Below are 27,164 nucleotides of genomic sequence, written 5' to 3'. Positions count from 1 at the left end.
ATTTTTTTTAAAAATTGAACCGACATCAAAATGCACAAAAAAGTAAGAAATAATTTCATCCAAATACTTAATTAATTATTTAGACACTTTTTTGAATCGGCGCCTACTTCTACAAAATTAATTTCTAGATATAATATAAATTTGTTCTATATAATTAAATTAAATAATTAAATTTGTTGTATAATTTGTTCTATATATGTATACTACATAAAACCAATACAGATATTACATCAGTTCAATTCATATTTATCTGCTTTGATTCTTGCGATTATTATGTATTTTTAAAATACCTTCTATTGGTCAACTTAAGTATGATCATGTATTTTAGCTCCGATTCAAGAATGTCAAAGTAATAATTAAGAATTTGTATGAAATTACTTCTTACTTTTTAGCTCATTTTGATGTTGGTTCAATTTTTTTTAAATTATTATTTCAAAATTTTCTGTATCTGATTAACAACGATAAGTTATTTGGCGGAGTTAATGTGCTTTTTGGTGGTATATTGCAGCTGCTTCCAGTCAAAAGGTGTTTTGTTCAACCTCCTTGGTGTGAAATAGAAATAAATTTGTGAGATGTGGCATCAGTTTTCATTTTACAATACACATGAGACAAAGAAATGACATGAAGTTCATTGATTTATTAAATATGTTGCATTTTGGCAAAATTACAACTGGCCAATTAGAAATGCTTTGCAAAAGAAGGAAGATACCTTTAACAGGCAAATGTGCAGTTGGAATTGCTGTAAAATTATTAAATTAGTTGATTAATATAATCGTAATATGACTGAGATGACATCAAAAAAAAATTGAGTTTATATTATTAATGCTATTGATGAATCACAAGAAGCTGCAACATATAGGAAAACTCCCCCCAGAATATTATTCCGGTATATGTCTATAACTGTGGTGACCTGTTGCATAATGTACAATTGGCAGAGGTTACAGAGTTATGTTGAGGCATAATATATTGATTTCTGATGGTTTTGTTAACGGCGCTATGGTAAAAGAAACTCAAATGACCTGCCCTTCGAAGGGACCAACTGAAAGGATGAGTTACCAAAAGCTGTGTTAATAAAATTTGATAATGATATAAAAGGCACAAAAATGAAAGATAAAGGTGGTTGTGTACCTATTACTCTAGTAAATATAACGTTTCAAGCTACAAAAGGATATGGAGATGTAGAAAGACGCATGCTACCTATAATTTTAAGTTGGGTTGTAACAGTGGACAAATTGCAAGGTAAAACATTAAATATAGCTGTAGTAGATTTGAGGAAAAAAGTATTTGCAAAAGGACAAGTTTATGTTGCTCTAAGTCGAGTCAGAAGCTTAAATGGTTTAGTTTAGTTGTCCGACGTTGCAAGAGACTGCAAAAGACCATGTATATAGAAATATAAGATTTCCAGTGACCCTACCGATGCTATATATTATATATGATGTATATTAGGTCTGAAAGGTTTAAGACAAGATGTCTCGATTTTTTATGTTTTTATTAACGATTCTACATATCTTGTGCAGAAACTCACATTACTTGTCCTACAGAAAACCATATAACATCATCTAACATGACCCATACTTATAGCATATCAGGATTCCCACTGTCCCTACCTACCCGCCAGATGGCAAAAAAGTTTTTTTTGTCTATTTTCAGACAGATTTTTTGTGTTTAAAACATTTTTCAACATCATGGTACCACCGCAAAAAGCACCTGCGTCGATTGCATCTCTGATCCGTTCAGAGAATTCTGTGGGTTTATTGATTGCTTTTGGTGTTTTGGCTTTAGGTAGCGTGTGCACCTTCCAATAGTTTCAAGGCGAGCTAATTGTATTCTGCAGCTGCTGTGTAGCATCAATAACTTTAGACTCAACCTTTGCTCCACTCTTGCGGTGTATAAGGCATAGATTTCTGCGACACGTATCCACCTCATCGCAGCGAAGAGGTGGCAACAACTTCTGGTCGTAAGCCCCTGTCACATGTAAGAGAATACTCCCTAGTCCTACTTGCATTCTTTTCAGAACGAGAGTAGTAATCCGTGGTTGTACTCTTATAAGCGAACCAGAAGCGGCTAATAGATACTAAGAATGACAGGGGAATACAGAATATCCCCAGTTGTCCATGTCTTGCTGCAGACAGTAGTCACATTTGGGCTTGCCTAATTTTTCATTGTAGGAGGAAGAAAGCAGGCATGTCTAAACTTCAGGGTAGCGAGGCTAGGGTAAATCTGGCCATGCTAGAGAATCAACTGTTAGTTAGGCCTGGGCGGAAGAGGAGAGCGGAGATTTCCCCATTCTCCTAAAGTTATAGATGGTGAGTGCTCAGACATGGATGTAGGGACATCCACCCGGGGAGTGAGAGGCGACCCTTTGGTGGAGGAATTCAAGACAGCGCAGGGCAGACCTGGCAGTTCTGTTGCGCTGCTCGCTGTAGCCCAGCAGAGCATAGACAGTCTTCTGGATTTTATTAAGAGTCCCCACAGCGTCAGTGCAGGGTCAAGAAGCAGAATACTTCCACATCTGAAGCATGTCAGAGGTGTTCTTTCTACTTTAGCAAACGGTTTTGAAACCTCCAAGACCAAGGAGGTCAAAGTAGTTCAGGTTCCAGCGCCTGTTCCCGAACAGCCGAAGCGTTATGCCGACATTATGAGAGGCAAACAAGAGGCTAGCCATACCTCGAAGCAGCCCGAGGTGCTATTCATCAATAAGACTGAGGGGGTCTACTAAAACTAGTAGACAACTCAAGGAGGATTTTCAGGTTGCTCTTCATAGTAACAGGAAAACCTAAAGATCAGGGAAATTAAAATTAAATTCTGGTAGTGGTTGCGAATGACAAGGAGACAGTCCAAGTCATCTCGGAGTTTTCTGAGGTACAGAAGCTCGAGGTCAAGGTTGACCCGAAGTGCAAGCATAGGCCATCCAGGGCCTACACTTGCGGGGTAGACAATGACCCGGCATTGTCTACGACATTGACCGGCGGCCATGTATTCTCGCTGGTAGCACTCCAATCACTAATTTAATTATTATATGCTATTGTGGCATTAATTTTGTCAGAATCTGATATGCTGTCATGGCATAAAGTTTATTGCAATTGTTTGTAAAGTGAGTACATATGGTTTAGGTGGTGATAGAATGTATAGAGTTAGGACCGGGGTATTTGATCTTCCACGCGTAGGCTGTTAGTTTAGCAGTTCCTGAGGGCTACGTGGTAGAGTTAGGTGTCTGATGTCTTCCTTGAAGGCAAACTTGACTAGGGCGGAATTTGCCAATGTGGATGTCTCTTGAGGCATCTGCATCAGTGGCATCTCACGAGGCCGAACTGATGACTGTGGAATGTGATCAGTTTGAGGGCAAGAAGACATCCTCTGGTCCTAGCCACTCATGGCTATGACCAGAGGATGTGGTGTAGTGACCAGACATGCTACAAGGCGGGTGTTCTCCGTTGGGGGAGAATTGAGATGCGTCGATTGCAACAAGATTTGTTTAAACTGAATTAATAGGAAATACGTTATGCTCAAACAAATTAAAAAAATATATAGGTCGAATACATAACCTCCTTTTTTGAAATCAGTTAAAAATAAGAACAATTTATCTGCACAATGTATCTTCTTATCTCTATTATTATTTTTTTTTTTTCAAAAATTTTCACTTCACCAAGTTATTATATTTCCCTACCCTTGTTAATTTTCACTAACTTGTTATATTTAATTAGACTTAAAAAATATATTGTTTGCTTCTCTTTTATTTTTAAATATGAATTTGTCAAAATTAATTTTTAAATGCTTACAAAAATGATGCTTGTTAAATTTATTTTTCCATTATCTGTTTTACTTTAGTTAATTACCTTCATTAATAATTTAAATAGTTTCAGTCATGTCATTTAATCATATCCTCATTATTATCACTTATATGGTTCCTTAATTGTCTTGTAACACTTTACACCTTTTTTGTGTTAAACACAGAAAGGTCTGTTTTTTTGTAAATGATTATGAATCATAAATAATGATGTTTTACTTCATTCTTTAATCATTAATGGTTGATTTAACTGCAATACTAAGGATAACAGGAATAAATTAAACAAAATGCTTTTCAATTCAATATCAATTATTATAAATAGATTTATAAAAGAGTAAGCAAGTAGTCTGTAAACCCATTTATATTCCCATCTAATCTTTTCTTGAATAACCTTCAAACAAAAGCTAAAAGAGAATGTCGTCAGTATTTTTTATATGGCAAGGAAGTTACCGTATGGGGCAAGGAGATAACCTCCGAGATCAAGAAAAATGATGTACGTGTGGGTGATAAGATTAAACTAAAGAAAATAGGCACAAGAGATATTAAAGCACATTTTAATTTGGTTAAAATTAGTGGATGATATTTTACTGAATTTGACATTTATCATGTTGAGAATTTTATTAAAAGATTAAAAAAACCAACAAAAATTGAATAATTACCTTTAATACTAATAAAAATGATAACTCACCATGAAGCAAGGGGAATTGTACACTAAGTTGGAAATAACATGACTACTCTAAAATCAGGTACTGTGTTAGATTTTATGCTTATAGCATTACTATTTTTAAAACTTGTACAACAGAAATTACATTAAACTTTGAAACTAATCATAATATTATTATTTTTAGATTTAAAATTAATTTATAGAAATAATAAAATCTTATTTGTTTTTATAAAAAAAGTAAAACTTTATAGTTGGTATATACTTCACAAACAATTCTTTTTTGCCTATTTAACCTAATATAGTAGCTTTTAACGCATTAGTTTACAGAGCACAGACAGTGGCACTTGGTTTGGAAGCTTAACAAAAAAAAACATATTTTATTAAAGTCACACCTGTGTTCAATGGTTTATCTAAAGAAACAATTGACTCTACAGAACACATTGACACCAGAAAGTATTCAGAAAAGAATCAACAAACAATTAAGCAAATCAGCAAAACAACAACTTCAGAGTAATAGAGAAGAAGGATCAAATAAACCCTGGAAAAGATTATACATTGCCTCCATTTAGCAAAAAAACACTCATTGAAAAACTACAACTTTAACTGTGGCTACATTTAGAAAACTGGCTTCTGTAGTTATGCTACACATAAAACTAAATAAAATAAGAGTGGGCATTTATAAATTGATTAATGAAAATCAGGCACATTTGTCACAAAGACATTTTGAACTCAAACATATTTAAAAGTATTTGTAATATATCTAGAATTTGTAAAAAATAAAGAATGCTTTAAAGTTTATTATCATAATGGAAATTTTAAATATTAGCTATGCAACTATGAAATAGTTTAAATATTATTTAAACTATGAAATTAATATATGTACGTAAAGTATACATACATACATACATACATACACACCACAATAATTAAACTTAATATTGGTCACTTTCTAGTGACCAATATTAAGAAAAGTGAAAAAATGACCTGTATTCTTCTTCAAAGGCCAAATATGGCTGCATTTCAGTAGGCCAAATGAAGGTGATTCATTCCTACACAAAATAACTTTAGTATATTTATCACAGGGACTAATAAACTCACACCGGCCTCCGTGTCATGAGTGGTAGCATCTCGGTCTTTCATCCTGAGTCCTGGGTTTGGACTTTCATCCTGACCGGGGTCAGGCATGGCATTTTCACATACTTCAAAAATTATCATTCATCTCATCCTCTGAAGCAATACCTAACAGTGATTCTGGAGGTAAAAAAAAAATCACAGGTACTGGTTATATACTGAATATTACTACCCTCAGAGAATTCAACGCTGAGATTGGTGCCGCTTGTAACCAATTTCTGAAGTGGTGTCTCACCTCAGAGTTATCACATGACTATTATGATATTATTACATAAAAATATCTTTATACAAAATTATTTATACATTTCATTTTTTTTTAATGTTATTAAATCATCAACAACAATGAAAGAACATTAAGGCAGTAGTATATCCAACTTAAAAATTATTCATTAACTTCTACAACTTTGTATGAATCAAAACTCCTGACTAGAATGCATTTTACAAGTCCAATATACATTGTTATCTTGTAAGTAACATATTGTAATTTAGTATGTAGTATATTTTTATTTTTTACAGAAGTTCTATTGAAGATGGGTTGCGTTGGAATTTGTGGTTCAGATGTACATTATTATGTTCATGGACACTGTGGAGAATATGTTGTTAAAGATCCTATGATAATTGGCCATGAAGCAAGTGGAATTGTACACAAAGTTGGAAGTAAAGTAACTACTCTGAAACCAGGTACAATGAGTCAGATTTTATGCGTATAGAATTGCAGTTTTTAAAACTTCTAGAAATAACATTAAAACGTTGAAACAATTAAATAACAGTAACCCAAAAAATTTTTTTTCCTTAAAAAATGGTGATGAAAAATTACTGTCTTAGAATAATAACAGAATATTATTTATGGCAATGCATTATCATTATTATTATTATTATTCCAGCAGACGGCGATTTCTGATGTCCACGGTGCATTCCATCCTGTTATACGGGTCGGAAGTGTGGGCACAGGCATTAAAAGTTGCAAGAAACCGGAAGCGGCTCGCGCAGGTACAACGAACTGCAGCCTTGCGAGTCGCTTCCGCGTATCGGACAGTCTCCAAGCCTGCAGTACTTGTGTTCGCCGGCGTCATACCCATTGCTACTTTAGCAAGGGAGCGCCAGGTGATCTACAGGAGGCGACGAGCAGGTGAAGACCGGGTGACCATTGCCAACGAGGAACGCACTCGCACGTTCCTTGCATGGCAAGAGACCTGGGACCACGAGACCAGAGGATGATGGACCGCAAGGCTTATCCCTCTGGTCAGACCGTGGACGGAGCGACAGCATGGAGAGGTGGAGTACTACATGACCCAATTTTTAACGGGTAACGGGTACTTCTGCGCTTACCTCCATGTCATAGGGAAAGTGCCATCCCCCGACTGCCTGTATTGCCCCGGTGTAAGGGACGACGCTGAGCATACCTTCTTCAAATGTGCTCGGTGGGCGGCAGATCGAGGGACACTAGAGGTGGATCTCGGAGCACTGAGTCCCCACAACGTGGTTGCGATGATGGTCCGTGACCTGAGCAGCTGGGAAAGTGTAGCGCAATTCGTTGGCAACATTCTCAGGGCCAAAAAGGTTGACCTGGATAGTCCTGAAAATTAGGTAGCACCTAATCAGGCTAGTATAGGAGGACTCGACTGGAAGTAATGTGTCAAAACGGTTCCGGGTCGAGTCCTGGTAGAAAGGGGGGTGGTTTTAGTCGGTAGTCTGCTGATAGTGATTGGATAATACCATCAGCGGGAGCCCGACACTCCGTGCGTAAATGCATTTCCACCTTCTTCCACAAAAAAAAAAAAAGAAAAAAAAGTTATTATTATTATTATGAAACATCATTACTTATTCTTTAATCTCAGAATGTAATTAACTTATCTAAACCTTTAAATTATTTATTATAGAAAAAAAATTATGGCTATGAAGTTTTAGATCTGCTTAATATTTCGCAATCTGTAGACAATGCTGTTCTGTCAATTTTATAGCATTCTTTATGATTTGTTTGCCCAAAACAGGGGATTAAATTACATTTCAGAAATAAGAACTCATCAATCTCTCAGTTTTTTCAAATTTATTTTTTATTTATTGATACATAAATACAGTGATGTAGCCGCCATACAGTGAAGATAATCTATTATTTCTACTGATGTATCATTAAAACCATTGCAATATTTACTTAAGGATTTTAAAATTTAGTAACAGTTATGAAAGAATTCTTTCAGTGAATAATTAAATTATTATTCCATTTATTAAACTCAAAATAAACAAAACAACTGAAATTGTGACAGTTCATTTACTAATTTATTTCTACTGTATTACCAAAAATTGAGTTTTCAGATTTTCTTTTTTAATATGTTTTACTAATATGAATGTTCCAAAAGAGTAATGTATTCAGCCTTATGTATGAATGTTACAGTTATTGTTAATACCAAACAATAAAATTATTACTACTATATTTATAAATAAATTACATGATATCAAATAAACAATTAATTAACTCTGCTGGGACAGATTCTACACTAATTTTTCATGTCAGAATGATCATTCTGTAAACAACATATTTTACTGTAGGCATTGTTTAGAGATCTAAAGACAGTTATTGAACTTCAGTAAGACATGGGAGTTACAAAACTGCTTTTTGTCCAAATATCAACACCCTTTAATTTTAATAGTGTACTTCTATAACATAATAATTATTCTAAAATTCCACTATTTTCTCGTCCATTTCTTTTAACCAATTCTTGTATTGGGATGAAAGAGTGAAATATTGTCTCTCCTGAAGCGTACGTTGCAACCAGTTTTCTTGAAGTTGCTCAGATTGAAAGTAAACAAAAGTAAATATGATTTTTTTCTTTTTTAACTTTTAGGCTGATTGACTAACAAGGCTAACACCAACGAAGGTTACTATTAAGCTCAAATATTGGTCATGTTGGCTCAGCCTACCATTCCCTAGACATTGCTACAAATTTAACTCCAATAATTTAAAATAAACCAGTGATGTAATCATTTAAACACATTACAAAGTAATTACAACTTAATGGGATATGAATAGGGTACTTGTATCATTAACAAAAAATTTATCACTGATCATTCTAATCGTTAACATTCTGGATGAAATTTGCTACTTTTTGCCCTATATAAATTAAATGATTGTTGTGCACAACATAATTTATTACTGCTCTAAATAAGAACAAAAATAGCCACATAAGGCCAAAAATGAGGTCCTACATTATATTTTAAACAAGACTTTACATGACTTATAGTTTAATTAATTGTTTATAATAAATTCAGAGTGGGATGTACATCATTCCTAGTTGTCAAATATATTCCAGATTACTTACAAACCAGGTACAGAGTGTACAAAAATTAATATTGGGGTTTTAAAGCTATTTAATATCTCTTAACTTTGACTTTAAGTAATGAACCCAAATAAAATAAATACGTAACTCTTACAGCTTTTTTCTACAAGTATTCAATTACAGCCTCTTTCATCATATGGCACACAACCAACTGATACGATAGTTCATCCTATAGTCTAACCACTATGTCTGGAGTAATGGAAGCAACACCTGCTTCAATCTTGTGTCTCAAATCAGGTAAATTAGTAGGTAGCAGAGGCACATACTCAAGATCCTGTATAAAACCCCCAAAAAAAAAAATCACATAAGGTCAGATTGATCGGGTGACCTTGGAGGCCATTGCAAATAAGCTGTCATCAGGTCCATGCTGGCCAATACAGGGGCTGAGGAAAACATCTTCAACTGAACCCATATAGAGTTAGTGAAAAGCTGTACCATTTTGTTGCCAAATAAAATTCTCTGGACCATCTTGCAGTTGAGGAAAGAGCCAGTTACACAGCATATCCAAATAAGCAACTCATCTGAATATTGCCAGAAAAAATTTAATTTTTGAGACTCCCTTTCACAGTATAAGAGTTCATGAGGATTTTTTGAGTCCCAGATCCAAAGTTGTGTGTAAATTTGTTCACTAAGATGAAATTTTGAGCCGTCACTAAATACTATATGATAAGTCAAGGAAGTTGTCATTTTCATGCTCCAGTTTTTCAGTTGCGAAGTCAGCACACAAAGCATAATTAGTAGGTTTCAGAAACTACAACAGCTATAGATGTGGTATGGTACAGGTAATTTTTCCTTAAAACATTCCACATTGTCTTCTCTGGCATTGCTAGTTTGTGGCTGACCTTCCTAACAGATTTCTTAGGACTATGCAGGTAAGACTCCCTGACATGTTAAACATTTTCTTCAGACACCCATGGTCGGTTTGAACTCTTGTCTTTATACAGACATCCAATTGTTTCAAACTGATTATGTATCGACCAATATTACTGTCATTTGGAGAAGCACAATTAAAGTTTTACAAAAAGTACATTGAACTGTAATAATAGATTCACAATTTTCAAACGGCAAAACAGAAGGCTTTCTGCTTAGAAGTACCGATCTTTGTTAGTGACGCTGTCAAGCAGGAAGATAGGAAATCAGTCTACATTCATGTGCACAACCTTATAAAAAATTATCCTTTTTATACAACTGCCCAAAAAGGAGTATGATGTATTTAGGGTATATATTATGTATGTTTGTTCCACCATAGCAACTCAACCAATTTAGATGTATGACCTCCATGTTGGAATCTTTATGTTACCGGGAGTGTCATAGGCTATATAAATATGTATATACAAATTTAAAAAATTTGAAAAAGTGCAAATACAAGAAACGTACAATTTTCAATCAGTGCAGTGTCTGGTTTGTTGGTGATTGCAAATGCCCTTTTTCTACTGCTTATATAACACATGTGCAAGTTGCTATAAATGATGAGGATAATGAGAATAAATATAGCAATTTACTTGATATGTATGATGGTGAAATCATTACCACTAGTATAATGCTAATTGACATCAATATACAAAATATGAAATCTATTTTACCTGATTTTACTGACGACCATTCGATACCTACTTATCAGACGAAGTGTAAAACAGCTCTTCCTATCAGCATTATGAGAGAACAAAGGGTAGATGAATTGGAATTGGTCAAACAGTTTCCAGACAGTAGAATGGCTTCAGAGAAAAAAGCTTAGTGTCCATAACTCCACTTGACTACTTCCAATCAAGAGTAATGAGTAAGGAAAGGAAATTACAAACCAAGTATCTGTTTTACACCTTCTCAACTGTAGAGTTACATAAGCTCAGCAAACTGTTTCTGTTTCTGGTCGCTTACGCCAAAATTGAGTTGAGCATAAAAATTTTGTTCAAAACGTTGACTTTGATGCACAATATTAAAGTCATATTGGCATAAATCCTTCATGGATCAAATGGCAATAGTCTGAAATTTAGGGCTCTGCTCTTCATTACACTGTCGTGTAATGATCTGCACTAGCCAGATATCCTTCTTTTTTTTTTTTTTTTTTAGTTTTTTTTGGCAATTGTGTTTTTTAATTTTTAACATTTTTAAAACTTGTTGCAATTCGATTCTAGTCTGAAATCAACATTTTACTCATCACATAATACATTATAACAAATCAAAACTCTCATATTCTTTTTTATACTCCAGTATTTTATTGTAGCATAATTTTTTTGCTTGGTTTGCAATCATACAGAATATTATAGCTGACAATTTTAAGTTTTAAAGGAATTTGTTAAGTTTTGCTTTTCATTCAGTAAAATTATCAGTTGATGTCGTACCAGAAGAAATATGATCACTTTGTATGTTTGAATAAACATCTTGTCACCTATGTGAATAAACATTGTATATTGGTGTTTATAATTAATAGTATTAATAGTTTGTAACTTTCTTGAGAGAAAACTTCATTATGTGGATGAATTATTTTTTATGTTATTTATACATAACATGAATCTAAAAAGAAAGATATGAGCATTAGCTCGATATAGTTTGATAAAATAGGAGTTTTGGTTAGAAGTTTACATTTCTCAAATTATAAATATTTGATGAATATTTTGTGATTGTTTTAGGAGATAGAGTTGCTATTGAGCCTGGGGTATCCTGCAAGAGCTGCAAATTTTGTAAAGAAGGCAGATATAATTTATGTCCTGAAATGGCATTTTGTGCTACACCACCAATACATGGCAATTTACAACAGTATTATTGTCATTCAGCTGATTTTTGTTTTAAGTAAGTTAAACCATAGTCTTCTTATTGAAACATTATATATTACTGGTATTGAAAATTTCATTCATATGACAATAAAAGTTCACCTCTTGAATGGAACGCATAAGAAAATACATTTTTTTAACTTTCCTAACTGAATTCTTCACAGTATAATGTAAAAAATGATAATTGAGACACATTTTTACCCTGCAGAATAATCTTTTATTTTAAAATATACTCTTCATTCTATATATATATATATATATGTTGGGGATTCACTTCGGTATTAAGAACAAAACAATGAAAGAACTGGGTTACTTGTGCCAGTGCTTTTTACAATATATGAAAACATTCTATGAAATTGTGCCAGTACTGTTTTAATACATATTAAAAATTTATATTTTATAATAATTTCATTGATAATTTGCTATGTAATGAAATTAAGGGTGCTCCAAGCTTTTATTATTCGTGATATAAAATGCAAAGGAACTTTTTTAATGAATTCATTAATATGCATTATTATGATTAAATGTAGCTGAGTGATGTAATATAAAAACATTCATATAAACGTACAACCATTCACTACTGTGAATAGAAAACAGATTTATAGATGGTCATTATCAATATAAAATGTTACTTGAATTTAATCAAAGAGTTTATTTTAAATATTTATTCTTGATTTAATAATATGAAAGCGAAATTATTTTTTTGTTTACTGCATCTTTAAATTTGTATTGGGAAATTTTTCCAAACAATTTATACTTTACTTCAATAATTTCCAAATAATAAAATTTCAGTACTTTTTTTATAATTTTCATATTTGTTAAAGAAAAGCATGAATGACTGATAATAATAAAATGAAATAAAAATTTGTATTTGGCAGAGCCAAACATAAATCTGTATTTACTTCAAAGTTAATGTAATGTGCTACTCGACTGAAGCTGTTTTATCTCTTTCTAAATATTTAAATAATTTAGAAAAGTTAAAAAAACTAAAGAAAATGTTACTTATATATCTCTAACTTATAAAAATTAATTAATTTTACAGATTACCAGATAACATGTCACTTGAAGAAGGAGCACTTTTAGAACCTCTTGCAGTTGGTGTTCATTCTTGTAAAAGAGGTGGTGTTACCTTGGGATCTACAGTTCTCATAACTGGAGGGGGGCCTATTGGATTAGTCACATGTGTAGTAGCTAAAGCAATGGGTGCAAGCAAAGTCCTGATTACAGGTAGTTATTTAATCATAAACAAGTTATGATGTTAATCATTGTAGAAGAATAATTAGCTACAATTAACTAAAAAATGACTGTACAAATAAAATAAAACTACGCTTTAATTTTATTGCAGTATTCATAGCACTAGATAAATCAGTTGTTCACAATCTTAACATAGAATGTTACTGAATCAGATTCAAATGTTTTTCTATAAAATTATCATCGTTACACAATTTAAACTTTGCTATGCAGTTACCATTATATAATTAATTCTGAGATCATCTACTTTCATCTCAGAAATATTTTCCCAAAGATAAATGGTAATCTAGAAAAAAAATTGTCTTTATTAGTATAACAATATTTATCAACTTGTTTATTTTACAATGTAATCAAGTTTTTTTTTTTACAAATGTTGAGAGGGCTTTCTTTCCCTGTGTAAATAAATAAATTTAACTGCTACATTTTGTTATACCAACTGTTTTTATTTTCTTTGACCACTTCCAGTTTACTGTGTAGTGCACTCACAATATTAATGTATCATTTACTTTTGCCTTTACATGTTGCAACAAATGTAACTTTAATAAAATGTTGAATAAATGAGTGCAAACAGAATCACAATTTAAATAAAACCTATTCAATAGTTCTCAGCATTCAAGTATTAAATGTTTTCTGTGGATCAATTATTCATTAAAGCAATGTCCACTTACAAAGGATGAGCAATAGCCTCACAATGAATAATGTGGTTGTTGTATTTGTGGCATCAGCAATCATTCTTATTACTGTTGAATTAATTAAATATGGTAGATCATGCACCAAGCAAACACAGGTTACAGTTATATCATTTGATCCTTATAGAAGCACTTTCTTCAGTGGAGCTACTGATAACAGTAGAATTACCACTAGATTTTTTTTTTTTTTAATTTTATAATAATTATTAGATCACTTTAAAACTTCACTTATATATTTTTGTCCTGTAAATTTATAATTTCATTTTTTAATAGGGGATGCTCATTTCTACAAAAATCTTTCAAGCTGCATGATTTTATCTTTGGATTAACAAATTTATTTGTGTTACATCACAGTTTACATTAATTCATAACTTCTCTTGAATCAATCATTTTTAACATACAATTAAAAATAAATATCATTAGATGCTTATATTCCTTGTACTGCCTGTTCAGTTTTCTGTTCTCACACAAGATATCCCAATACTGGCTCTGACAAATCATTATTAATTGCTGTAACTGTTTTGTTTTGGTTCCTGCTTTTTTTTTCACAAGAAAGCCCAGGTCAAAATAACATTTAGGAAATGTTCATACACTATGTTTGTTTATGTCTGGTGTAATTTTTCCTATATTATAGAGCATTCCAATTTCCTTGAGCTTAAAAAAATTGTATTTTCCAAATTTAACTCCTTGGCTTTATCCACCTGCATTATCATTTATTTTACTCCCTTTTCCGTCATTTAATTTCCTTTTCCTAACCCTTACCCCTCTACTGATATTCCTTGAACTATTTTATTATCATCTCCCTTTTCTATTGCATTTCTACTTAATTGCTGCATTACTTCATGTCAGAATTGTATTTTTTCTCCACATGCAATATTAGAATCCTTTTGTTTATTTCACTTTCTGTACACTTAGTTTCACCTTGATATTCTGAAATTCAGTATTATCTCTCTCAACTCAACTCTGAGTTTATTAGGAAGTAACAACAATATTTCTAAACAACCCACTGCTTCCTTGCTAATACAGTTTACACCTCTTTTTCAGTTCTTACTCTTCCCTTTTTATTTGGTTTCACTTAACCCCAAGTTGTTTATGATCATACCTATGTTCTTTGCTCTTCCCATCAGTGTTAAAACATTAATATTCCACTTTTCAATTTTTTTCTTACACTATTTCCATCGGCTTTTCAATTTTCATAAAATAATAGCAATTTACAAATGAGATTCATTTCCTAGGTTTTTCATTTGGTTTTTCACAAAGCTGAATTTGTCTTTGAAAGTGAACATTTTGCATCATTTGTTGGGTTGCATGATCTGCCACTATTATAATGATGATACTAAATTATCAAACACTCCTAAGGATCTATTTTAATGAAGAGGTTTCTCCTTTCTCATTCTACACCAGTGATTAAAAAAGGTTCATTTAACTATAGATGGGATTTCACACATACGAGATAGCAATAGACTCCACTCAGCCTGAAGCTACTTGTCCACCCTTTGAAAAATTCATTAGTACTTGTTTAAGGACAACAAAAGAGGATACCTTCTTAATCAAAGAGATACCATTCCCTGTACAATTACCATTTATAAATTCTTATATAAAATAATTACATTTCAATTTGTACCTATCAGCTTAAAAAAAAGAATTAATATTACACATCAAGTACTGATGTGATGTTCTGACATCTTCTCTTCAGAATATGTTTAATGCAGATCTTTAATTTATTTATTATTTCTTAATTTATTTATTATAATTTCTATTAAAAGATACTAAAAGAAATGATGTAGGAAATTAGGAATGGCTCATTTGGGGCTGACATTTTTGAGGTAAATTATTACTGATCTCTTGTCACTGAGAACAATTCCAGTTTGAATTGTTATCTACCATAATTCTGTCCTGATATTTTTTTCTTTTTCCTGTTTAGCCTTTGGTAACTACTGTTCAGATAATACTTCAGAGGATGATATGTATTAGTGTAAATGAAGTGTAGTCTTGTACATACTCAGTTTGACCATTCCTGAGATGTGTGGTTAATTGAAATCCAACCAACAAAGAACAACAGTATCCACAATCTAGTATTCAAATCCGTTGTGATATATCTGTTATATTATCTATATTACATTAATATTATTTATATTGTGATATTATCTATATTATATTAATATCTGTTCTATTTGTGATCACCTTCTCATTATGAGGTAAAATTGAGAAAAAATGCTTTCTATTTTTACATCCTAATTGTTTATAGCGAGAATTATATTTAAGCAGAGAATTGTTCTTTAAATTTGAACAAGACCAAAAGAGAAGTAGGAATATTCAGTGAAATATAAAATGTTAAACTTATGGTAAAGAGAAAGTAAAACGTGACCAATTGTTACATTAATTTATTCTTTTAAATTCAGAAAATGAGATTTAAATAACTGTGCTGATAATCAGTGTTTTAATATATCACATTAGGTTTACTAATAATTCTAAAATTGACACAAGATAATAATATCACTTAATCTTGTTTAGTTATTCATTTACTTTTCTAGCATTGCTTCTAAGAAATTATGTTGATGTAGAAATGTAATTAGTGATATATCTTGTTAAAGAAATCTTCCTTTATTATTTGTACTTGAAGCATACCAGGTCAACAAAAGGATCTTTCATGAATTTTTTCATAATTCAGTATGTCATGCATCACCGTGGCAAAAATTTAAACTAGCATGCCATTCCAGGTGTGGACAAGTAGGTAAAACTTGAAATATTTAAATGTTCTAAGGAGTTTAAGGTGGTGTTAGGTGTGTATTTAAATGTTCTTAGATGTTTCACTGCTAACTGAATTGTTTTTACTTCCTTGTATGAAGTAAAGGATTTATTATGACCACAAAAAATTATGGTGTTTAGATTTCAAGGGAAATATCCATTTTGAGCATCCCTGAATCCATTTTGACTAGTTTCAGTGTGATATCAGTACGTACGTACATATGTAAGTATCTTGCATAACTCAAAAACGATTAGCCATAGGATGTTAAAAATTCTGGATTTGGGAATGTCATACATCTAGTTGTGCATTTCCTCTTTTGATTACAATCAACTGAAACAAAAGTGTCCAAAAAAGCACAAAATCCAAAAAACTTGGATTTTGAACTTTTTCTTAACTGTAGTAATAAGCCCACATTGAGAGCTTTTCAACAATATACCATAAGTTGTACTTGTTTTCATTGGTTCTAGAGTTATAACCAAATAAAATTTTAATTATTGAAATATCTGGATCTTACAAGGGAAGGCACATCGGTTTGAGTCTGACTTCTTTTTTTTTTTAACTTTCTTTTTTTTTAAATTTATTATAACTTTTTTTTAATTTAAATATATTGATTTATTAATAATTATTAACCCATGTTTGTAAAAAAAGTTTACAATAAATAATTAATCAATAATAACAATAAAAAAAGCATTAAAAAAAGTCAGAAGTTATTAGTGAAATAAAATTTTTATGTACTTTTAAAAATGAATATATGTAATTTAATAGTCATTATTACAAACGTGTATATGTAATAGATTTGGTGAATATCTGATTATTTAATATTAATTGAAAATTGTAATTTATAATCATATTATTTTTGATTTTCTAGCTTAATTTCTGTTCAATTTTATTTAATTATTCTGGAATTTCTGTTTAATTTTATCTACATTAAAGTTAACTACAGAATGACTGAAAAATAGATCCTCACAAGAACAACATATACTCGTACACTGAGGCATACATGCCCAATCGTTAATAAATTGCAAAAAATTCTTATCTTTTAGTTCATTATTTCTCTGATATTGTCGGACAATGTTCTCCCTAAGTCGGAGTTGATCATCATTCTGTTTAGTTGTTTTTTGTTGCCAATCATTTAATCGCTCTTTGGTCTGATATAATTCTTCTGATCTTAATTTGTGTACACATTCTCTAGTTTTCATATTTTCTCTCTTTAAATTCATCATCCTTTCCTAATTTTTTTTATTCTTTCCTTCTTAACGTTTTCTTCCTCTTTATATTTATCATCTTATCTTAATATTTTTAATCTTTCTTTGTTTGCAACATTTTCTTCCTATTTATTATTTTTTTTTTTTTTCTTTGTTTGCAACCTTTTCTTCCTTTTTCATTTTCCTTTTTTAAATTTTTTTTAATTTAAATCTAATGATTAACCTCTAATTGTAAAAAAAAATTACAATAAATAGTAATTCAATAATAACAATAAAAAAAAATGAAATAAATCAGAAGCTATTAGTGAGATAACATTTTATGTTCTTTTAAAAATGTGTATATGTAATTTAATAGACATACGAAGTCATGTGGTTTTCATATCAGATTTTTACATCTTTATACGAAGTAAAGGAAGTATTGTGATCGCAAAAAATTATGGTTTTCAGATTTCAACGTAAATATCCATTTTCAACATCTTGAATTCATTTTTATTAGTTTCGGTGTGACGTCTGTATGTATGTATGTAACTCACAAAACTCAAAACCAATTAGCCGTAGGATGTTGACATTTTGGATTTAGAACTATTATTTAGAACTATAGTTGTGCAGCTCCATTTTTGATTGCAATTAACTGAACCAAAGTGTCCAAAAAAATGTAGATTTTGGACTTTTTCTTAACTGCAGTAATAAGCCCATATTGAGAACTTTTCATCAATACATCATATGTTGTACTTGTTTTCATTGGTTCCAGAGTTATAACCAAAGAAATTTTAATTAATGACATATGGATCTTACAAGTGCACATTGGTTCAAATCAGACTTCATCTACTTTTTCTTTTAACTTTTTTTAATTTAAATATATTGATTTATTAATAATTATTAACCTCGAATCGTAAACACATTTTTATTATAAATCATAATTCAATAATAATAAAAATATATAAATATATGAAAAAATATTGTACGTTATTAATGAAATAAAATTTTATGTACTTTTCATTTTAAAAACTGTATATATATAATTTAATAGGCATATAAGGAAGTCATGTGATTTCCTCATTCAGTTGAGGGTCTTTTACACTCCTTACTCTGTTTTCTAGTTTCTGAATATACATACAAGTTTGTTTGTATTTCATTTTTGTTTAAATTTTTTTTCTTAACTCTTTTTAGTTTTAATTACATTTTCTGAATGACAGAACGTTTGTTCCTATCTTGGTTTCTGGTTTTTGTTTTATTAGAGTTACTTTGCCACCCCTACCGAGGTACCTTTGCAACTGCCTAAGTCATTTTTTGCTACTTTATAATTAATTTATTGTTATTGCTATCTTTTTTTTTCCAATGTTTATCTGAAATGAAAAAGTTAACAGATTATGTTTTTCGTTAAGTAAGAAAAGCCACCTGAAATGAATATAAACAAAAAGTAATTAGTTTCATTATCACTAGCAATAATTCTTACAGTAAATTTTTTTAGGTGTACATATTTGCTGATGTTGAAAATATTTCTTGAATTAGACACCACTTAATTGTTAATTAATTCTGTTAAATAATTACAGGAGCCCGAGATCACGGCTTATTATTGGCAAAGAAGTTAGGAGCAGACTTTACTTTGAAGGTCAATAAAACTGAAGATACTACAACACTTTCTAAAAAAATAATTGATACTCTTGGACAAAGACCTGATATAACAATTGACTGTGGTGGTACGGAAGCAACATTATCATTGGGAATGGAGGTAATCTTAAACTCAAACTCTTTATTTTTAATTTTTTTTTTAATTGTATTAGTAATTTGATATATAAATAGCTTTTCATAAAAGAGAGAAAGTTCAACTTGATTCAAAAAACTGAAGCTGTTATACATAACACTTTTATTAATTCATAATAATAAAACTATTTTAATGTCACCATCCTTTTCCACAATGGATTTATATATCTATATTTTTTTATAATTGATGTTAAGCAAAATAATATAAACTTCCACGGCAAAGTGAAAATAATTTGTCTTACATTTCTTAATGATGACTTTGATCTCTAAATGATTCACCATTTGAATTGTGATCAGTTCTGCATTTTTCAAATTTCCATACTTCATTCACATTAGTGGGTTGATGCCAGAAAAAAAAATCTGTCTATAAAATTCCCACCAAACACCAGAAAAAAGTAGAAAAATGGTTGTTAAATTTTTATTAACATAATTAGAAAATGATCTCATATCTTATCTTTATATAAATAAAATTACTTTTCATATGAATAAAATAAAATATGTTTCATAAATTTTATCATTATAATAAAGAATTTCATTTAGTTAATAATTGTCATATTTTACTACATTTACTAGTACAAAGTTTAAAGAAACATTTTTTTGGATTCCATATACATTAACCAGGAACACTGTTCCTGAGGTGTCTACGAGCCAATTTAACAATTTCAAAAGAACAATTTTTTAAAGATAATTTAATGACACATTTTCTTTCCATTGAATCAGATTCTATCAAACTAAGTTTGTGTTATACTGTCTCTCATTTGAAATCATTATTAATTTTTTTCCAATCCCCCACCAGCATCAGACAATATTTCCTTTTAGAAAGTCCTGCATATTCCTGCCATCTCCTCCTCTTTTTTCTCCTCATAATAATGGCTTTGTATCTGAATTTCTTATATTGTTGATTACATTTGGATTTCATTTCCCAAAAATTTTCACTTTGTTCTGTGCTATATCTATGTTTAATGTAGTTATTTTATTTCCTAATCACTAGTTTTCTTTCAACCAACCATCCTACAATTGGTTATATTCTTTTTCAATTAGTCTTTCAGTACTACCTTTTCACTGTCTCTCATTGTTATTTTCTATATGTTAAAACAATATCCTTTCATTCTTTGTGTTCTGGATTCACTAATCAACTCTAATATATTTCTCATCTTGCAGCGTTTTCTCTAAACTGTTACCTTTTACCAAAAGTCTCATCTCCCTCCTTATTTATTTCCTTTCTTCAAATTTATAATTTTATAAGTTTATACGGGATCTGGGGAAAGGTATGTCTCGAGCTCGTTTTTAAGGGCAACAGGAGCCCAAGTGCTCAGCAACCATGTTAATTTGAACCAATATCTTTTCGGTTCCGCCTGGCAGCTGATGAGCTGTGCATCTGCGGGGAGGTCCAGTCAAATGAACACCTGATGTTTGACTGCCCTGATCTTGGGAGGGCCAGAGATTGGGCTACCTGGAACTTAGAGGTCAAAGAGAAAATTGGCCACTCCTCACAAGCGGCGAGTCAATGTGACAAGAGCCGCATTTTCGGGCCGTGTGGGAGTTCCTTGATGCGGTTGCTATGTTCAACCGACATCAGTAGTTTACTTAAGGGAAAGACTCTTAATGCACTGCTGTGGGAAGCTAACTTTGAGATATATGGCTGACAACCAGCCAGTTAGGGCTCCAAGCAATTTAATATGGTGGACGGGTACTTGCTGGCATTCAGCGACCTAGGGGTGACAGCAAATTGCTGTCTAGACAAAGTAAATTTTAATTATGGATATCATAGATATTTTTAGTAGTTGACGGTGTGTGCCTACCCATTTTAGTAAATATATGACAAGTGAGCGGTTGGGACACGTAAGGCGGTGGTGTATGGCACTTAGTCCGCTTAGTCCGCTCACACTGTTAGGTAAGCTCTAGGAGCTATTTAGGACACTGAAACTGTTTTAAGGCTCAGTAGCCTTAAAAAAACTCTCAAAAGTATCATCTCCCTCCTTATTTATTTCCTTTTTTCTGATTTATAATTTTATAGAATTATATAAATTTAATTTTTGAAAATGAAATTTACCATTGCATTCTTTACTTTATAAACCTACACTTTGTTAAAATTTTATCTTCGCCTCTACTATATGTTTCTCTATCTCATATCTTTATTTTTAGTTATAAATATCAGATGCAATACATAGATACCATAACAAATACATCAACTGCTACTAATACATTACAAACAGTACTCAAACAGTAATACAACTACTACTATTTATACTATTATGACTAGATTACAAAACCAGGCTTTAGGGAGATTTTTCTACTTCATTTTTTTATTTTAGTAATTATTTTATTTTGGATCTTTTAGCAATTTAATAGTTATAATATGGCTGTGATAATATAGATAATCAGAGAAAAAGAATTGTGTTATACCAACCAGTAAATATATCACAGTATACTGAAAATAAGCTACTATAGTAGGCTAATAACATGGAGAATACATTTCATGAAATCAAAATATATTTCTAGAAACTGATTTCCTTCAAAACTCTTGTAAAGTACAACCATTTGTGTAGACAATAATAATCATGACAAAGAGTAAAAAATTTATTAAAGAATTCCCAAAATTAAAATGAAAGTGTACAAAATATTTTCAAAATGTTAAGTAATATCTCTATTGATGTTTGTAACAATAACCTCACTTCATTTATTAACCGCTTATAGTATGAGTCAGTCAGAAAACTGTTTAAAACTCCCGTTAGATTTTTCTTGGATATTATTTAATTCCTTTTTTCTTTTTTTTTTTTTTGTTTGTGGGCGAAAAACGCCTGGCATTATCATCTCCCGGAATTTTATTAATAAAAGGGTAAAATAACTCCAAAATAATAAAACTTATAAGGTGTAAAATTAATATTAATCATATAATAAAAATTTATTAAAACAAGAGTCAAGAAGGTAAAATAAAAGTACGAAGTTTTTAAAATATAAATGTTAAAATATTCGAATAAAGAAACTATATAGAACTTACCTAATTCCGATGGGTTGTGCAAAAGGCTCCATTCCCGAATAATAAAATTAAAGACAGAACCAAAAAAATCAAAATTGGAAGTAAAGATTAAAAATTATCAACTACTCTTCTAAGGTCAAAGGGAAAATTGGCCACTCACAAGCGGCGAGTCAATGTGGCAAGAGCCGCATTTACGGGTTACAGTTACGTATTTCATTCGTAACCGGCAGAGGACCACTTCCTCACGTCGAGATTTTCTGCAAGAAGAACCCCATGGCAACACTGAATCTTTAATCCGTCGGAGTTTATTATCGACAGTAGTCGCCCAGTCGCTTTGCCACCTTGCTCTCAGTGATTATTTTACACGATTAATAAAATCAAAGGTAGTAACTCGGGTGGTTAAAGGGGGTTGAATACACGCTTCTTTTGCAGATAATCTGCTTGTTCATTACCTGGAATTCCTACGTGGCTAGGGACCCAGCAAAAACTTACCTCTGTGTTACGATTACCTAACTCAGCAATTGCATTGTAAATTTCAATGACGACGGGATGCTTGGAATAGAAGTTTTCTAAAGCCTGGAGAGCACTACACGAGTCACTGCAAATAAGAATATTTCTATATTTAGGGGTAATGATATTTAGGGCCTTATTTATAGCGAGTAGTTCAGCGGTGAACACACTCGTAATACCGGGTAGGCCAAACATATAAGTTCTTTCACTGACAACAAAAGCACAACCAACGGTATCGTATTGTTTCGACCCATCAGTGTATATCACCGCGTCTGGGTTCATCTTGGTGAGAATATACTGAAACATTCGCCGGAAAACAGTAGGTGGTGTTGATTGTTTATCGTACGTTGTAAGGTCAAATATAAAATTTACAAGGTTTATTCTCCACGGGGGATATGAGCACGGACATGATGGAAAGAACGACGGAGTGTCAACATTTATATGCTGCAGCAGACGTCGGGTACGTATTTAATTCCTAACACAGTATATAATGCTAGTAGTAATAATCTTGGTTAAATAACTACTCTCAGTAAAATAACATTGTTTAATCAGGTTACTGAATGGGGAGGTGTTCTAGTGGTTGTTGGATTTGCAGCTGAGAAAGTAACAACTGCTCTTATACCAGCATTAGCAAGAGAAATTGATCTCCGTGGAGTCTTTCGATATGCAAATGAGTAAGTTTAAATTTCCCTAAATTATACATCCTAGGTCCTGGGTTTGAATCCCGGTCAGGCATGGCATTTTCACATGCTACAAATCATTCATCTCATCCTCTGAAGCAATACCTAACGGTGATCCCAGAGGTTAAAAATAAAAATAGTTAAATAAATTATTTTTTTAAATCTTATAACATATTCATTTACTCAATGACAGTTTATAATATAATTTTTTTATGTCTAAATAAACATGCCCAACACACATTTAAATCAAAAGTCATAGTATCGTATTTTTAAATGTATTATCATACTTGTATTCTAAAAAGATAATGTACCAGCAATTTGTTTCTAGTGTTTGACACTTTAATTTTACAAGTCATGCATGAAAAGCGTAGTGTTATGATATAATTGGGAGGTACTAATAACTTCATTAATTTTCCAGTTATATTTCTCATATAATTTATACATATTAAGTTTTTAATGAACAGTATACAAATGTGTTGGTTATTGCAACACCAGTATATCACACATATAAACTACACTGGATGACTATAAAACAACTTTAGTAATCCAGATAATAAAACTATTTCAATGACAAACTTCTTTCAAAAAAATTTCCATAATGCATTTTATATTTTTCGTAACAATAACTTTATACATACAACGCTTACAGCATTTAAAACAAAGCTTTATGTGTTATAAAGCTTAAGAATTAACTTTATATGTAAAGTTTTCTCCTAGAATGATCTAATTAATTATTTCACTATATTAAAAATATATTCATTTTCATTTATCATATTCAATATTTTATCATAACAATGAAAATGAATGTTATAAGAAATGAAATTTATTAAAGAACAGTCCTTCTTTTGTCATTATAACTATTCTGCTAATATTTATGTTAATTTATTATATGATAAATAAAAAATATTTTAATAAACATAATTTTTTATAGTATTATACTATGTTTTACAGGAAAAATAATATAGTTGATTGTTAAACAATTTTTAGTTTATTTATGATAAACATTTCTAAAATTGTTAACGTATTTCTAACAGCAGGAAATTTGTATATTCTCAGCAAAGTACTGAGATTACACAGCAAAGACTGAATGATTTAGCCTCTGTTGTGTGCCACATGTATTAAATACAAAATGTAACCAAAAATGTATTCTAACAAGCTGATAATAGTGAAAAAAGCAATATGCTTATAAATCTTACTGGAAAAGAATGACCTCAAGAGAAAATAAATCAAAACTTTAGAAGTGCTATTAATATCACTGAAAAGACTGCAACAACATACTGCATGGTCCGTGTTACTAACTACAGTACTTATGTCTCAAACTCGGCATACAATACAATATTTCAAAAACCTGGCATATGATTGCAGCAGCAACTGCAAAAGACAACAGTGATGAAAATAGTAATCATTAATTTTTGTTTGCATTAGATTAAAATACTATTATAGAATTTTAAACTGTTACTGATTAACTGGCTTTTCTTGTGAAAATTTCTTGTAATATTTACTCTGATTTCAGTTATCCTTTGGCAATGTCAATGGTTGCTACTGGAAAAGTTAATGTTAAACAACTAATTACACACAACTTCAATATTGAACAAACAGTTGATGCATTCGATACAGCACATGAACGCAGGGGAAATCCAGTAAAAATTATGATTCATTGTAATAAGTAAATAGCTGATGTTGAAAATAGAATATATAGAAATATTAAGCACAATGAAATGAAAAAAAAAATCCAGTTTCTTATATACTAATTAATTGTGTAAATAGTTTTAAATTTATGACACCTATTTTAAAACATGCACTGAATTTAAATAAGTAAAAATTAAAATTTTATAAATTGAGTTTAATTTTGAATATTTTTATTGAAATCAATTTGTATCCTAGAAATATCTTTAGAAATGTATACATGTGTTGTTTTTGCTAATGAAAAATATTTAAAGACTAGTAAAAGAAGTATACAGAAAAATATTCTAAAAGAAGTATTACTACAGAAATATTTAACTACAAGTACATTTTTGAAGTATAATGCACCAACAATGTTTTTAATTAAAGTTTATTATTGTAAATTTCTATAAAAAAATAATAATAATAAAAGTATTTATAATTTATGAAATTCATTGATTGTGAAGAAAAGCAATCACTAATGACTGTATTAAAATTATTATATTTTTAGAATTATTACAAATTATTTCAAGTGTATATTATTTTTAATGATTTTTGTGAATAGCTGTAATTTAATGTGAATTAAAATTTCTTAGTGATAAATGTTAGATATTAGCAAATAGTATTTCTTTTTATGGAGTTAACCTGATACCTTTACACACTATAAACCAGCAAGCTATAAATTTTACCAGTTTACAAACAATAATATCTAAAAGATTTAATATCCATTTACAATGGATATTTTAATATTTCAAATTAATTTATAACAAAACTTATTAAGGTCGTAAAACATAATGTACACAGAGTAATGACTGTATGTATTAGATACAGTATTTAGTTACATAACATGATACGCTAAAACAAATTAATCTAATATTGAAAAAACAAAAACTTATCTTTATTGTCATGCGTTTTTGAAAAACAAAATACAAAAAATAAAAATAACAAAATACAATTAAATACAAAACTGTATTATAAAAAGATAGAATACAAATACAAAAAATGGAGAATAATATAAAATGCAAATTTCGAAAAACGTTTTATGCAATGAATTGAGAAAAAACAAATCTGTAACTTACTTTTAGACTACACAAGTTTCAGTTATTCAGTAATCGCATGTAACTGCTTAACTTTTTTTTAAGTAAATTTTTTTTATAGTGTTTCTCGGCGTCATTTTTCATTTCATAAAAATCGTGGAACTGTTCTGGTCTTTCTATGCGTAATTCCAAAATTTTCCGTAGAACGTATCGGTTTCTTCCTATAACGAAGATGCTTGTGGCACAAACCGCAAACCAAATTAAAAACCAGATTTTAATGGTTTCAATTTTTAATTCGCTTCAAGATTTGCATAAAATATGAATAGCATCTAGAAGTGGATCTTTTTCGCTATATCATTCGCAGCCTTTTCATGTCCGGCTTCATCTGTCAGTTGAATTATCAACTTCCTCATATTTTTTTCTATATAAAACTTTCAGGGTTTACACAATTCCATGGCTGTATTAAAGCCATTGTGTTCGATGGTAAAAAAATTCTATGCATTTCTTAAATTACAACTCGCTGATATATGAGCTGTACAATTAACTAAAATTAAAGAGGTACTTTTCTAATTGATTAATTTTTCGTTTCATTTAATTTTAAAAAAATCATAAGTCATCCACGCATTTTTATTTGAATTGTAGTTTACAGGCAAGGAAACACCATGGACAAATCTAGGATTTTTTAATTTGCTTATAACTAGGAGTTTTTTTATCGCTTACACTCATTTTGCAAACGAGGAGAACTGTTATGCGGTTTTTCTGCTTTTTACCACCTGAGTTGTCAATTTTTTTAAAACGTAATGAAAAATCAGGAAGTGCTGAGAAATACAACCCCAGTTCATCGCAATTGTAGATATCATCAGGTTTGAAGTGGGGAAGAATGCGAAGATGCTTGTGGCACAAACCGCAAACCAAATTAAAAACCAGATTTTAATGGTTTCAATTTTTAATT

General features: G+C 30.7%; 1 protein-coding gene across 2 annotated transcripts in view; it reads left to right on the top strand.

Moving 5' to 3' along the window:
• The window catches only part of LOC142324005 (sorbitol dehydrogenase-like), a 51,339-nt gene extending 25,556 nt beyond the window's left edge, over positions 1–25,783 (top strand). For both annotated transcript variants that reach the window (XM_075364561.1, XM_075364552.1), the window contains 6 exons: positions 6,099–6,263; positions 11,545–11,704; positions 12,728–12,912; positions 19,133–19,311; positions 23,386–23,507; positions 25,027–25,783. In XM_075364561.1, coding sequence (XP_075220676.1) covers positions 6,113–6,263; positions 11,545–11,704; positions 12,728–12,912; positions 19,133–19,311; positions 23,386–23,507; positions 25,027–25,183 — 954 coding nt within the window. In that variant the 5' untranslated portion in view covers positions 6,099–6,112 and the 3' untranslated portion in view covers positions 25,184–25,783. The remainder of the gene's footprint in view (positions 1–6,098; positions 6,264–11,544; positions 11,705–12,727; positions 12,913–19,132; positions 19,312–23,385; positions 23,508–25,026) is intronic.
• Positions 25,784–27,164: the final 1,381 nt, after the last annotated feature.

This window comes from Lycorma delicatula, chromosome 1 (genome assembly GCF_047948215.1).
Source record: "Lycorma delicatula isolate Av1 chromosome 1, ASM4794821v1, whole genome shotgun sequence".
In the NCBI taxonomy this organism is placed as follows: domain Eukaryota; kingdom Metazoa; phylum Arthropoda; class Insecta; order Hemiptera; family Fulgoridae; genus Lycorma; species Lycorma delicatula.
The sequence above is the reverse complement of the archived record's forward strand: the minus strand, read 5'-3'. Positions and strand labels throughout refer to the sequence as shown.